General features: G+C 39.7%; 1 protein-coding gene across 3 annotated transcripts in view; it reads left to right on the forward strand.

Annotated features, from left to right (window-relative positions):
* SEC24C (SEC24 homolog C, COPII coat complex component) overlaps nucleotides 1-16,008 on the forward strand; it is a 61,546-nt gene that overhangs the window by 21,009 nt on the left and 24,529 nt on the right. For 2 of the 3 annotated variants that reach the window (XM_060769178.2, XM_060769181.2), the window contains 5 exons: nucleotides 3,658-3,830; nucleotides 4,635-5,093; nucleotides 6,753-6,883; nucleotides 8,387-8,455; nucleotides 12,227-12,338. In XM_060769178.2, coding sequence (XP_060625161.1) covers nucleotides 3,658-3,830; nucleotides 4,635-5,093; nucleotides 6,753-6,883; nucleotides 8,387-8,455; nucleotides 12,227-12,338 — 944 coding nt within the window. The remainder of the gene's footprint in view (nucleotides 1-3,657; nucleotides 3,831-4,634; nucleotides 5,094-6,752; nucleotides 6,884-8,386; nucleotides 8,456-12,226; nucleotides 12,339-16,008) is intronic. The other variant, XM_060769179.2, reaches the window with a different exon arrangement.

The raw sequence follows: 16,008 nt of genomic DNA on the forward strand, positions 1-16,008 counted from the left end.
TGAAATGAATAGTTGGTAAATCTCAAATGGCAGTTTGCTTTGAGGAAATTGGGGTCAATTTTGTCTTGTGTGTGTGCCTTCAATTTTCCTTTTAGCTTGTGGGAGCCCCATAGATTTCATGGGATTTTCTTAGGCAAACCAGAGGTGGTTGTTCCAGTTCCCATCTCTAAAATACATTTGGTGCTCCACATTCTCAGGTATGACAGTCTTGCTTTTGATTGTCTGCAGTTTTGATTATATCCCAAGGGAAGGCTGCTGTATTGTGTGAATTTTTACCAGGCAACCAGGTCTTCAGGACCTGGTTGCAACATGGGGGCGCTCTCCCACCTCCTTAGGACAGTACTGCTGTGTAAATGTGCACATTTCCCCCCCGGATATGGGAAGAGGAAAGCAATTGTAAGGTCAACAGCCAGGCTCATGATCTTGATTCTTACAGTAAGTGTGTACAGTATTTGCCATTTATCTATATTTGAGGGGTAGGGCTTTGCTCCAGGGATGTGGAGAGCCAACTGTATAGTTTACCTAGTATTTGTTTCGGTCTCTTGCCAGAACTAATTGTGATTCACTTCCAAAAACTGAGGCTTGCAAAATGAGGCAGGTAGCAAATAAATCCCTCTTCCTCATCATCCACCTCTGGCTAGTGTTTGACTCCTGTTCTGCTAGCTTTCTGATTTTAAATTCCAATGGAAACAAAACCCAGAATAGAAAAATGTATTTTCAAATTTCTGAAAAATATTTCTAAATTGTTTGAAAACATTGTTTCCTACCTAGAATTTGTAGATTATGAACTATATTTATCTGAGAGGTCATATTTTAAAATCTTATATAATGATGTAACCAAGTTAAGTTTTATTTCCATTGTTGTCTTTGTACTTGATACATTGCCAATCCGTAGTCCATGAATTAAGTTATGTGAGAAAGTAAATTCTTAAGACATGGGAGAAGATCTTTATGATCATTTTCTATATGTCAAATGGAGTTCTTTGTGCTCTTTGTGACTTACATAAATGGGTAATCCTGTTCCAGTTCAACTGAAGCTTTAGAAATGTCCTTTAGATGGAGCTCCTGCATGCTGTTCATCCCTGCTTATCTTTTTCTTTGCTGGTATTGAAAACAATCTGCAGAGTTACAGCTATTGTGAGAGTTCTTTCTCATTTTCCTTATTAGTTGATGTTTAAGTGTCTTTATTTCTGTTTTTTTACCTGGTACTTTAATTTGCTTTTAGTTCTTTGGTTTTATTTTGGAAGATCATCTTCCTATCTGTTCAAAGGTTTATGGTACACTCCACCACCCAGACTGCCTATACGCTCTTCAAAGGCAATATATTTTCCAAGAAATCCTATTCTTCTAATACATATAGTTGGCTAAACTTTCATTTCCTGTAGTGATCAGGAGCCACTGCATAAGAGTAGTGGCAACTTCCTTTCCTTTCCTGATAGGTCTGGAACTGCAACTCCTAATGGTCATCTTCATCTGCCATAGACTAGGGTTGCATCTGCACTTCAGAATTAATGTATTTTGACCCCACTTTAACTGCCATGGTTCAGTTTGTGGCAGAGAAGACTAAAGAGTTTGTAAAGCTACTGCTCCCAGAATCCCATGTCATTGAACTATGGTAATGAAATTGGTGTAGGCCAGCTGCCTACTTGACCCCCTTTTCACCCAAACACTACACAGATGAACAAGAATAGTAAGTTTATTAAGAAAAGAGCATATAATATAAAAACAGTTTCAGAATACATCCATGAGCTAGATTTCCAAAAGCTTAGCAAAAAGCAATGACCAATTCTGAAATAGGAGTTTAGAAAAGCACTTAAGACAAAAGAAAGGAACTGTAATCCAAGGGTTGTTACATTTAAACTAAAATTATATCCAAAACTGAACATCAACATCATCCAGAGTCTTGATACTTAAACTCGACTATAATCCCAAAGGGTTGAAACTCGAAACAAGATTTGTAATCTAAACAGAAAGCATGGAACTTAACCAGGCAAACAAGATACAGATCCAAGAACAGAACTAACTCAACGCTTCCAAGACAGACAACTTGACACATGAAATCCAAAGTTGATCTCAATACCAATCACTGACTCCAATTCCTTAAGAATACTCCCTCTGGCCCATGGAATCACCTTTTCTCACACCTGGGTCTCTATTTTGCACTATCCCATCTGATCTGTAAATGCTGGGTTATTGGTAGCCCTTCTGTCTCCTCCATATTCCTTTCATAAGAATCACTGTCTGTTTCCCCAACAACAGATCTACCCAAAACATTCTCATCATCTCGAAAAACACTTTCGTTTTCCCCCACAGAAACATCAGGCTCAACCTCAGAGGCTTCACAGGCCTCAACAATTGGTGTCATAGAATCATAGAGTTGGAAGAGACCTCATGGGCCATCCAGTCCAACCCCCTTCCAAGAAGCAGGAATATTGCATTCAAAGCACCCCTGACAGATGGCCATCCAGCCTCTGTTTAAAAACTTCCAAAGAAGGAGTCTCCACCACACTCCGGGGCAGAGAGTTCAACTGCTGAACAGCTCTCACAGTCAGGAAGTTCTTCCTAATATTCAGATGGAATCTCCTTTCTTGTAGTTTGAAGCCATTGTTCCGTGTCCTAGTCTCCAGGGAAGCAGTAAACAAGCTTGCTCCCTCCTCCCTGTGACTTCCTCTCACTGCATTAATAGAATTAATGCAGTGTCAAACTGCATTAATTCTGTAGTGTAGATACAACCTAAATCTGTGGTTCAAAGACCAGGCATTAGAATAATAAATTTGGAAGAGACCACCTTGTCATCTAGTCCAACCCCCTGCCATTCAGGAAAAGCACAAGCAAAGTTTCCCTGACAGATGACTATCCAGCCTCTATGTAAAAACCTCCAAGGAAGGAGCTTTCACCATACTCCAAGGCAGATAGTTCCACTGCTGAAATAGTTTGGTAGTCTCTTTCTTTATTTGACTGGCATGACCATGGTGATCTGGGTCAGTAGCTTGCTAGTCCCCCATTTATGAGTCATACAGACCTTGAAGAAGGCAGACTGATTGCTTACTCATACCTGCAGTTCCCTGAGGGTGCATCTTCATTGTAAAATTAATAATTTGACACCACTTTTAACTGCCATGGCTCAGTGCTATGGAATCATGGGAGTTGTAGCTTTACAAGGTCTTTAGCCTCCTCTGGCAAAGAGCTCTGGTGTCTCAGCAAACAACAACTCTCATGTTTCCATAGCACTTAGCGGTGTCAAACTGCATTAATTCTGCAGTGCAGATGCACCCAAAGTGATTATCTGTGAACTGAAGCACACTGTTTTCCTCCCCTCTTGGTCTTAACTTCCTCTTCCCTGGGGTTTAATGTATGTGGCAGAAAGAAACTGAGGTGATGAGATGGGAAGGAACTAGGAATGTGTGTGGTGATGGGACAGGCTCCACCACTGACCTTCTGAGGATGCATCTGCGCATCATGTGAATTCACAAATGGATAGCTGAAGAACCACAGTTATAACTTTTGAAACCTATCCATTATGATAAACCTGTTTAGAAAGTTCTGTAGCCACTGGAAAGGTCCCCCCCCCCCATTTCTTTTATATGAGGCTGAACAAGAGCAGCAACAAACACATGCTTATTATAACAAATGTTCTTTCCGTATCTCTCCACCTAGGCCTCCTCAGCAGTTTATGCCTGGCACAACACCCGCTTCTGCTAATCAGCCAGCAACTTTCCAGCAATATGGGCTACCTCCAACAAGTACACAGCAGCTGACCAATCATATGGCTGGAATGCAGATAGGCGGTACTTCAGCATCTGTTCCTGCCCTAGCGGGGATGAGCTACGGTGAGTAACTAAGGTATTTGAATGTTGCATGAATGCTTACATAGATATATTTACATTGGAGCTTCTTAGAGAATAATGCTGCTACAGAAACATTTCTATTCCATTTGACAAATAGTATAAAATGTAGAAAAACATCTTAAGTTCTGAAAATATTGTACATTATATCATTTTAACTGGATCTCAGATTGGAATAATATTTCAAGTTATTTCAAAATATTAAAAACTTTTCAGTCATTTGTTTGGCACATTAAATGGCAAACTTTTAAAAAAATTGAAGTTGCTAAAAGCCACCTTGGGTCCCACTATGTGGGAAAAGTTACAAACAAACGAATGAATGGATGAATGAATGAATCCTTGGGGGGGGGGGGGGGTGATCATGTTCTTCTAGAGTTTGTTATACAGTGGAGAGGGGAAGCCAAACACAGTTAAACACAAATATAGGGAAAAACTGAGTGTGATAATATGGTCAGGAATACTAAAGAGAAAAGAGTTCATGATGGATGGGAGTTTCTGATAAGTGAGATATTAGAGGCACAATTTCAAACAGTTCCAATGAGGATGAATAATAGGAGGTGTCTAATGAAACTTTGTGTGTAATTGTACCATGTTGTCATCATGAAATATACTGCTTTGAAACTGGATCCATCATTTTGAAACATCCTGTATTTCTCTAGTTGAAAGAGGATACAATCTCTCAGTGTGTAGTATCTTAGGTCAGTTGGATATGCCAGGAGGAGAAAAGCATTTTACCAATAATTCAATGTGGAAACAAAGCATGACTATAGTTTCACTTCTGTTTCTTAGGTCCCCCGACATCAGTTCCACCTGCCTCAGGAAGTTTTACTGCAACTGGAGCTGGGCAATATGTATCATATGCAAACCAAGGACCACCACCTCCTACCATACCCCAAGGATTGCCTCCCACAAGCTTGTCTCAGGGTCTTCCTGTGGCACAAGCTGCCGTTTCTGGTCCTCCGTCAGCCCCACACCTTTCCTCTCAACCTCCTGGGTTTGGCCCACCTCCCCTTTCTTCTGGGATTGGAGCTTCCAGTTATGCTCCTGCTGCAGGGATTTCCAGGCCTCCCTCAATGCCAGCTGGATCCTTGCCTGGTAGTGGGCTCATCACGTCCCAACCAAACCATGTGACATCACCACCACCTCAGCCATCTATGACAGGTCCGCTTCCTGGACCACCAATGGCAGGCTTGCAAGGACCACCTCCCACTCATCCTTCCCAGCCAGCATATGCGCCACAACAAAATGGTATGTTTGATACAGTGGTGAGAAGGGTCTAGAGAAAAGCTCAATCTCATTTGACCTGAATATTGTAGTAGCTATATTATTCTGGTGTTATTTTTCTCTAAAATATTTTGAATAACTAGGAAAAAGAGCAATTTATGGTCAGTTATTATTGTAATTGTGTTTCTTCCATTTTCAGTCATTGGAGAGCAACTGCTCTTTGATGTAAAATCAGCCTGAATTTATTGGATTTTTAAAGTGTGTAAAACTTCTTGTTAGTTACAATAGAGGACTTCCACGTCCTTCTCTAATTCAAGTCTTATGCTGTCCTCCCTTCACCCATTTTAATTCATTGTAAATCGTTTTACCATCTCTGGTTTCTCAGTTTGAAATCTCATAGAGCAGGGGTCCCCAAACTACGGCCCGCGGGCCGGATCCGCCCCCCCCCCCCCCGAGGGCATTTATCCGGCCCGCAGGGAGGGTGAGAGGAGGGCGAAGGGGGAGGGTGAGAGGAGGGCGAAGGGGGAGGGAGGCGGCGGACGAAGGGGGGGAGGCGGCGGGCAAAGCCGGCCGATTCCGTGGGCCCAGCTCCTTTCCCCAGCCTCCTGGATGCTGCCTCGCTGCATCCAGGAGGCTGGGAAACGGGAGGGAGGCGGCCAGCAAAGGGGCTTGGGCCCGCTTTGCTGGCCGTCTCCGTGGGCCCAAATGTTGTCCCCTGACCTTAATTCCAGTCATGTCTGACTGGGGGATGGTGCTCATCTCCATTTCTAAGCAGAAGAGCCAGTATTGTCCCTAGTCACCTCCAAGTTCATATGGCCGGCATGACTACATGGAGCGCTGTTACCTTCCCGCCGGAGCGGTATCTATTGATCTACTCACATTTGCATGATTTCAAACTGCTAGGTTTATATTTATTATAAACTGCTAAGTTTATATTTGTTTAAATTGTTCTTCATTTTAATTATTGTATTGTTTAAAGTGTTTTTTGCATTACAAATAAGATATGTGCAGCATGCATAGGAATTCATTCATTTTTTTTTTTTCCAAATTATAATCCGGCCCTCCAACAGTTTGTTCAAAAAGTTTGAGGACCCCTGTCATAGAGCATAAAAAACTAGTAGACCCTAGAGTATATAAAATTAACAATGAAATATATAATGGTTCTGTTGAAATCAAGGGAACACAATTAGACATGCCTAATTTGGCCTGCTGATATCAACAAGTCCAGTCTTATTCCAGATCCAACCCAATGGTTTATTCTTCTAGTTTCATATTATGTTGCTTTATTGTGGATTTGTTTAGAGAACAGTGGTGTTGAATGAGGGAAGTAGTGTCGTTTTAAGCTGCTTTTCTTTCCTCACTTAGAATTACAGGCTTGCAAAACTTGTCTGGTCAGATTTGATTCTTTAAAAATGATGTATTTCAGAAATGCTTTAAACATTTCAGAATGTCCTGTTTCAAAAATTAGCCCCAAATGCATGTCAGGATTACCTTTCAACTACCTTTAAATCAATTTTCCTCAAGGTAATTTTGTTTAAATTGTGACTTGCACTTTGTACCATCAGTCTCATTTATTGGGCAGTTGTTCGTAGCCACTTTTAAATCGTAGATTTACTATCAAAGATGGGCTGGTTTTAATTTTAATTCTCTTATATATTTCATTCTTGCGTATATATTTTTCAGGGTCCTTTGGACAAAATCGAGGAAATCAACCAAATTATGGTGCTGCTTATTCTGGGCCAGCAAATTATGGGAGTCCACCTGCGCCAGCACCTCCACCAAAACGTCTAGATCCAGACTCCATTCCTAGTCCAGTAAGTTACTAAAATCAGTTTTAGAACTGAATATCCTTGTTCTAGAAGTTAAGTGCTGCTGAAGATTTGCCTCTTTGTAGCTTCTCCCACTTGCTTCAGTTGTGTTCACTTGGCAGTCCTAGGGGATTTTCACATACGTCTTGTTGGCTTTCATGGCATTCCTGATCTTATCTGTGGATCTGTTTATACAGACAAACGGATCATTATAGATGTTGTCTGCGGTACTGCCTATGACAACAACAACCAGAAAAAGATCACAGGAATTATGGTGGACAGTGTTTGTTGATTATCCGGTTCAGGGTGTGCTCGTGCAGAGAAGGTGATTTTAACTGACTTTTGGATATGGAAGGCACAAGAGGTGATACTACCTTCTGCGACTGATGGCTGGCTGTTGTTCCACTTGTGGAGTGAAGTATAATAGCAGTTGGTTTACTTTCTATCTGTTGGCTTTTCCTTCCATTATTTGAATGTTCTTTTCTTTGTGGTCTCTGTCCACAGCTCAAGCTGTGCAGTGTGGCTTGGATCCAAAGAACCATAGAAATAGTTGTAAATGTTTACAGTGGCAAAACATTTGAAACTTTGGGGGGGGGGGGGGTTCAAAGGCAATTTGATATTTGAAGTGAAAAGCCAGAAATCCACCTATATGTGCTCTTAGTTCTTTACCAGCTCGAGAATGTAACATTGGTATAAATTTTGGTATGAGGATTTCTTTATATTTTGCATTTCATTTTTGTCAGGTTCAGGAAATGCCAAAACATTATATTTAATTGTATAGATTGTGTTTTGAGTGACTGTGTCATTAGTTAGTTTTACAATCTTTTAATTGTAAAAGATAATGACAAAACGATTCACACTTACTGGAATTAGCAGCGTAATGTGAATTCTGAAGAGGTTTGGAATGTGTACTATTTCCCTCTGATCATTGCAAGCCTTACCTTTGCAATTCTGGTGGGTTTCATGGATGTGTTGTTCCAAAGGTCATAAGGTGCTTTTTGTAGTCTATCTCTGAAATCACCCCAGTATGTCTGGCTTTATGCTGTTACACTAACATAGCTTGCAGAAGATGAAGATGAAGTTAGATTTACCCTTCTGTGGGGTAAAATCTGGATCTGCTGCTTGGAAAGCTTCAGGCATGCTTATCAGTGTACTTCCTTCTGTGTGTTTCCTTTAAATTAAGTCTCTGATGAGTTGCGTCTCATAAAGTGTGGTCTGAATCCCATAGTCTCTCCATATTCAAACTAACTAAGCATATGAGCGGCCACCTAGGTTCTCTCTAAGCATACTTCCATTGGGAGAGCAAAATGAGACAATGATGTGAATAGCTGAAGCTGTGTTATTTCCCCTTTTGTTGCATGATCTGTTGTGAATAATGAATATATCTAACAGTAATGGAAGCAGAGACAGATAGGAATAACATTGCTTACAACTTCTGTTTTACTGTTCTTTCTCTTTTCCCTTTTTTGTGGCAATTTTACTTCTTTTTTTCTTTTTAAACAAAAAAAGCAACTCAATGAGCTGCCACCTCAGCAGAAACCCAGACACAGGATAGATCCTGATGCAATTCCTAGCCCAGTAAGTGCAGTGTCTGTCTCTCTGTCCGCTATTGTGTGCATGTGGGTGGCTCCTGTATATGTCTGCAAAGTAATCTTCCCCTTGCTAACTGTCCTGGTTTTAGTCCATCATTCTTATTCTATCTTTATTTCTGCTCATAACATCACAATACATAGAGTAAAATATCACAAACTTTGAAATCTTCATCCCATCCCAAATCAAGGCACACTTGAAGCTTGGCATTGAAAGAAATATGTGATGTAATATATCTGCCTTTCCTGAGTATTAGTTGTTCATAAACAAAGTGTCTCTAAATAATTCAGATATCAGCTTTGCACTAGGAATGACAAATCTTACATAATTGCTTAGGAATTTTTGAATGTCCAGTGGTTCTGAAATGAATGGGGATGCCCTCTACCACAAAAATAAGAATGAATTATAAGTTTTCGGCTGATGTATAATTTGCAATATATATACTCTTATTCTTTAGAGCTTATTCTTTAACAGAATTTTTCTTGAACTTGTTTTGGCCGAAAGTAATTTCTCTTCTTTAAAACTTCCATTGAAGTTTATTTTTTAGAGATAATCTGTTCCCTTCTAATTAAATTTATGAGAGAAAAAATGAAAATGGTAAATACATCAAACTGTAATATTTCACAACAGTAAGCTGTCCAGTGTATTTCAGTAAGAGAAAATGTTCCATGATAGTATTATTCTAATAATAGACAAAATACCTTGGTTTACGATGAGTTTGTGAATTATCACTTGCCTATTGCTCCTGTGTCATGTCTTGGGATTTCACTGAAGTTGGCCACAATGCTAGAATCTCAGCAGTGGTGTACCAGCTTCAGCATTTGTAGAATTGGAACAGAAAAATTTCTTCTTTGCATGGTCACTCAACTTTTGTACACAGTCTTTCCATTGGTATATTTCAGATATGAAGAAATTGGTACAGGTATATCTCAGTTAATAAAGTAGATGTGTCACTGGGCATTATGTTAACAGATTTTTTTTGTAGCACAGACCAAAAAATAGCATGGAAAAAAATCAGTATAGGTTCCTGTATCACAAAAAAAAGGAAAAAAAGAATAGGTTAAATATGTTTCATCAGACCTTTTATTAGAATTAAAGACATACACATGTGAAATGAAATAACCGGGTTGGGTAAAGCCTTGCATGAGCATTTAAAACACTTTGGACCTTTTAGGGACAAGACTTTTTCCAAAATGCATCCAGGGATGATTTTTTGTTTTCCCTTTTTATGATTTCCATTTTGGTATCCAGACTTTCAGATCTATATTTTTAGAAATGTTTTTGGAATAGTGAGTGAAGCAGGCATGTCTGCTATTTTCCACTCTTCCCCCTTGTTTTGTTGTTTACAGGTGCTCAGTAAGGGATTCTAGAGCCAGCTGCTGTTCACCTTGCCTGTTTTATACTTGCACAACCACAGTTTGGTCAGCTAGAATAGAATCTCATGAGCACTGCTTCCTCAGTCCACATCAAGGATTATTGCATTGTTTACTACAGATATGTTGCTTCCAAAGGTCTGTTTTTCCAGCCCTCCTTCATTATCTTCCCAGCACTCATGCTGTTAAAAAACATCTTCCAGATAGAGAATGGACAAGAGGCTGGACAGGTGTAAAAAGGCTTTGTAAAAAAGAAGGCTTTTCTCAGAAGCTTTGTTAACTGAGTTTGCCTATAATTCAGTCAGTACTCTTGAAAAGCAGTATTGCAAAGTGACGAATGGTATGAATGGTTTTCTTTAACAGGAGTAAAACTATTGCACACAGATTGTCAGAGAGTGTTATCTTTTCCTATGGGAGGCTCAAATAAATCTTCCTAATCTAAGCATTCAAAAACGCTTGTATAAAATATTAATATACAATTAGAATGTGCTTTATTTTATTCTGATTATTTAGAAGGAGAATCGTTTAGATTCAGGATACTTATATGGCCATTATTTTTCTTGTAGACAAAGTGACTATTAATGTGATCAATTAGCACTTCTTTGCAGCAATGCTGTTTTTAGATTTGAACAAAACTTCAAAATAGTATTAATCCTGATTAGGGAACTGTAAACTAAGGACAATGACAGGAGACAAATTAGGGATTATAACTGATTAAGAAGCAGCATATCGGTGGAAAGAGAAACTCTTATATTGCCTAACAAGCAAGTGAGTTCTTTTCCATGCTTTGTAATTAAGACAGTCCAAACTACACAGGATGAATATGGTATGAAGAGGGCTGGAAAATAGTATAGCTGGATATGAAGCAACATGCAGGTAGCCTTTTTTCTCTATGGCTAGATGGTTTTTCTGTTTTGTTTTGTTTTGTTTTTGAGGATCATTTTATCATTTAAGTCTCTACTATTTGAAATGTTTGGTTGTTTTGGTCTCAGGTGTGACTTGAGAAACTACAAGTCGCTTCTGGTATGAGAGAATTGGCCATCTACAAGGACATTGCTCAGTGGATGCCCGGATGATTGATGTTTTTACCATCCTGTGGGAGGCTTCTCTCATGTCCCCTCATGGGGAGATGGAGCTCCACAGACGGGAGCTTACCCTGCTCCCTGGATTCGAACAGCTAACCTGTCTGACGGCCAGTCCTGCCAGCACAAGGGTTTAACCCATTGCTCCCCTGGGGGCTTCAATATTTGACATGATAAACCCCAGATACAAATTTTGTCATCTTGAAAGATTTCTCTTCTGTTGTTTAACTTAAAACTCCCAGGATACAATTTTTTAAAAATTACAGAAATACTGTTTTAATGCGTGGACATGAGATTTTCAGACATAGGTAAATTTTGTTAGAATTTGCTGATGAAATATGAGAAGGAATTTTCTTGGGCCACAGACTTTAGATTAGTTGACATTACATCTTGTATTACAGACTTTTAATATGTCAGTTGTATCAGTGTTCTTGAATCTTCTGTTGTATATGTAAAAACCTGAAAAGAACTAATTAATAGAAATAAACTGCATATACTCATGTATAAGTCGAACATTTTTGACAGAAATAGCTCCAAAAATCTATGGTCAATTTATGCACTGGTCAGTGCTGGAATTTGTGACCCAGGCCAAAGGCAATGACAAGTGGCAGAGATGAGAAGTGTTCCTATTCTATTATCTTCCCTTGATTGAATCAAAAAGAAAGCTGTCCCCCTCTTCTTCACCTTCTTCTTCAGCCTGAGCAAAGTTTATCAACTATGCGGGTGAGCCATTTTGGGCACGTGAGGTGAGCAGAGCAGTAGTGGATTTTTAAAAGAAGAGATCTCTGGATTAGTTTCTCTGCAGAGAGATTGTGGCATACATTTTTAATAGGAGCTTAGTGTAAAAGCACGTGTGCCTCTTTAAAATGTCAACTATAGTTTCTATGCAGAGAAGTTTATGCAGAAAACCCTTGTGAAAAATGAACACTGCTCTCCACTCCACCTCAAGCACCCACAATGGCTCCACCACATTGCAAGCTAAAAAGTAAGGAGAGAAAGGAGAAGGGATTGCCTTTTTTCTCCGTTTGGGCAAGGAAAGGGTAATGGAATGGGAGTACTTATTGCTTCTGCCTATCATCCCTAACTTTTGCCATCCACCTATCCATTGCTCAAAGCAAAATCCATAATTTTGGCCCCCAAAACTGCTCTCGACTTATACATGAAGTTGAGTTATATGTGGTAAACTATCTGTACTGTTCTATTTACTGGCTGATCACAAATCTTCTTTGGCTACAGGCTACTTTGTAAGTCACCAGTTCTTGCACAACATCCATCATCTGCTAACTTGCTGCTTCCCATTTTAGATTCAGGTAATTGAAGATGACAGGAATAATCGTGGGTCAGAGCCATTTGTAACTGGAGTCCGTGGACAAGTACCACCCCTCGTCACTACCAATTTCTTGGTCAAAGATCAAGGTAAAAATAATGTTCATAAAGTCAAAGATTCCAATCTCTCCTCCTGCCCCCCCCCCCCCAAAAGGAAGTGACATGACTCTATCATATTATAGATTTAGATAACATTTTTGAGGATAGATGGATCTTGTGTTCAGAGATTTGGAAATTATACCTGAACATCAACCAATCATTGACACAATATAAATGTCCACAAAAGAGGATACAAGAATTTGGGCTTCAAACCAAGACCTCACACAGCAACTGTACTAAATCTAAGCTGGCCTTGATGTGCTTAGTACAAGTATAGAAGAATAGTTGCAGATCATGTGTATGCTCAGTTTAAGAAGTTTTGAATCAAGATGAAAATCAATCCATGAGCTTTTTGAAGCCATTCTATAGTGCCCACAATATTTATAGTGTCTGTTTGACTTAGCAAAGAAAAATCAATTTTCAGACATAATGGGTTGTAATGAAACCACAAAAGTGGCAGAACTTTGTCATGAAAATATCACCTACTGTGAGTGTCAAATACTATTGTAGTTTCCATATCTGTAGGCACATGTATTCTGGGATGGAGTGATTGTAAAATGATTGGGTGATTGAGGGGGAAAAACTGGCTATCAGGTTGAAGAACAGAGAAGTTGTAGCTTGTTCACACAGCAGTAGCTGCTGCTTCTGCCCCCTTCGGAGTGCAAATGGGGTGGTGAGAGAGAGAGCAAAGGGGAGACTGGTTATCTTGGTAGAGATGGAATATCCTAGAATATTCATTTCTAGGATGAAAATAGTCATTTCTACTCTCACACAAATAGGTTTCCTGCCTGTGCAGAAACTCAATTTAAAAATTTAGAGCTGATTAGCTTTGAAAGACCCACCACTGCCTTGTGAAATATTGCATAACCCTAAAAGAAGGGAGGGAGGGAAGCCAGGTTTGTGCAAGGGTAATGGAAAAAACACAGTTACAGCTAAGTGACCTGGTCTTTTTCATGGTCTCTGTGCTCAAAAATAGGTGGCTCTGAAGCTTACCATCGAATGGTGGGTCAGCTCACTGAAGAACAGGAGACAGGACAGCATGTCCAAACTAATCATCCACTCGAGTACTGCAGTCTTATCTATGATGTGTAATGTAGAGACTATCTTGTGCCCCTGCATAAATCTGGAAGTTGAATTCCATGTATCAAAACCTTCATAGAATGAACCTTCAATCTATTTGATATAGGTCATTTGGCCAGCTCATGCAAAATTCTGATAGCCTGAGCCTTCTGTTGAAACAGTCTTACTGAAGGGACTTGCCTCCCCTTTCAAGATCCACTAAAAAGTCTGTTAGTCTGACAAAAAGAGGCAGTTAAATGAATGCAAAATGCAAGAGCCCTGCAGACATCAAGATGATGAAAAGACTGAGAAATCCATGACCTCTTCTTGTTCTGGGACAGAATTGGTGACATTTGGTGTTGGCAAGAAAAGCTAGAGAACACTAGCACAGCTGGGAAAGTCTGCTAGAACGTTCTCCATACTTGCTAAGTATATGGTGAACGAATGGATATGCCCTTGCACACACAAATCTCAGAGAGTCATGGCAAACGCCAGAAACAAAGTCAAATGGCTTTCTCCTTACCTGTTGATGTAACACAACCAGGGTGGTGCAGCAGAGGGCTCAACAGTTCAAGAAGTTGAAGTTGTTGACGGAGTCAACTTATGACCAGAAGGTCTGGTCCGCTTTTTCTGATCAGGGTCTGAATGTGCATTCTGGTAGTCCTGACATAACTGTCTTCTTGCAAACAGACTTGCTATGAAATGTATGGCCTTTTCTGCATTAAGGTAATGGGGGGGGGGGGGGGGGGGAAGCAGCAGTAGATAGAACTGAAACCATGAAAGTAGGTGTGGTCATCTAAACCAAAAGAATGGTTGAGACCAAAGCAGCAGACAGAGACAAAGAGGCAGAGCGTGTGACACTGTATAGAAAGGAAAATTGAAGTATTGCCCTCAGGCACATTTAAGGCAGCCACTTCAGACACTCAAAGGGATCTATTCCAACAATAGGCCTTCAGGCAGGAAGTTCTTTATGAAGGCTGGAAGATGAACCTTTTGTTTATCTCACATAACTGAGAAAGAAGGGAAGAGATGGGGATAAGAGGAAGACAGAAATAAGTGAAAATATAATGGTGATAAGCATCCCCAGTTTTTAGGGTGATAAAGACTGATATTCTCTGTTCATAATTTGGGTGTCTTTTCCTATATCCTGATGCCAAAAACAGGTTGGCGTCAATTGCTGTCATCTCAAGAGTTGTGTTATCAGCTGGACCTTTATCCCGCTATGCTTGCACTAACTTATTTCTTCACAAGTGAATGGAAACTTGATAGATGGCTACTTGAAATATCATATTGCACGTGGCTCATTATAGCCTAGATTCTACAGGGTCAAACTATCTTGTGGCATACACATGCATATTTTTCTGACTTGCTTTTCTTATTGAGCTGGGTTATGGTATTTTCTTATATAAAGAATTGTGTAGGCTGCTTTATCCTGTGCTCATCAGTAAATGAAACTGAAATCCTCAAACTTTCTCCAGTAAGGAGGCTACTAATTACAAGGAACTTGTTCTGCTTCTTCATTCAGGTGTGATCTCCCCCTTCCTTTACTGATCTTGATCTTGGAAATTGAAGAGTTGTGTGACAGATGATAGAAATATAAACTATATGTACTGTTCTGTGAATCTGCAGATTAAGAGGAGACTTGGACATTGTGGGCACTCCAGGTTGCTTTATATGAAGAAATATTGTGTGTTACTGTCTCTGGGTCTAATCTGTTTTTGGCTTACATTAGAGTTATATGTTTGCCAGCCTTTATCTTCAGAGCACAAAATTTGATTCAAGATCATTTTGGCAAAGGCAAATTTCATCACCCTCACCAAACTTCCTGTTGACTGCATCCCTGCACCAGTGAAATGGCACAGGTGCAGCAATCCCCCCCCCCCCAATACACACACACACCTGGTGTAAAATGTTGTGCACTAGGTTTTGCATACCTTGGTTTATATGAGAATTACAGGCAGTCCTCAAGTTACAAACATTCAGCTTACATATGACTTCTAGTTACAAATTTGGGGGTGAGACAACAGGAAGTGAGAGGAAATCTACCCCTCGAAAGGGAAATTCACTCTTGCAAGAGTTATTATGGTAAAGGGTGTCTCTCCACTGAAACTTTCTCACCAGTCCTTGGCCCCTTCCACACAGCTGAATAAAATCTCACATTTTCTGCTTTGAACTGGAATATATGACAGTGTGGACTCAGTACAAAGCAGATATTGTGGGATTTTCTGCCTTGATATTCTGGGTTATATCGTGCTTGAATTGTTTCCACAACAATCCAAAATTTTCAAAATGCAATCATCATAGGGACAAAAAGTGAAGTAATACCTTCTGATCAGGGACAAAGACAGCAAAACACACTCTACTGGGATGTTAACCCTTTCCTATGCTGTCAATAGATGGATATTTGAAGTTACGCTTTCAAAATGTACCTGTCCTGACTTACATAACAATTCAGTTTAAGAACACATTTTCAGAACCTATCTTATTGATTGGTTTGCAGTGTCATGTGTCATCTCTTAAACAATATATTGAATAAATGTTTATGCCTATTTTGACACCAGGTAGAAACTTTATATGTTGTCCCTTTAATAGTTTATCTTGC

Source organism: Anolis sagrei, chromosome 3 (genome assembly GCF_037176765.1).
Source record: "Anolis sagrei isolate rAnoSag1 chromosome 3, rAnoSag1.mat, whole genome shotgun sequence".
NCBI lineage: Eukaryota > Metazoa > Chordata > Lepidosauria > Squamata > Dactyloidae > Anolis > Anolis sagrei.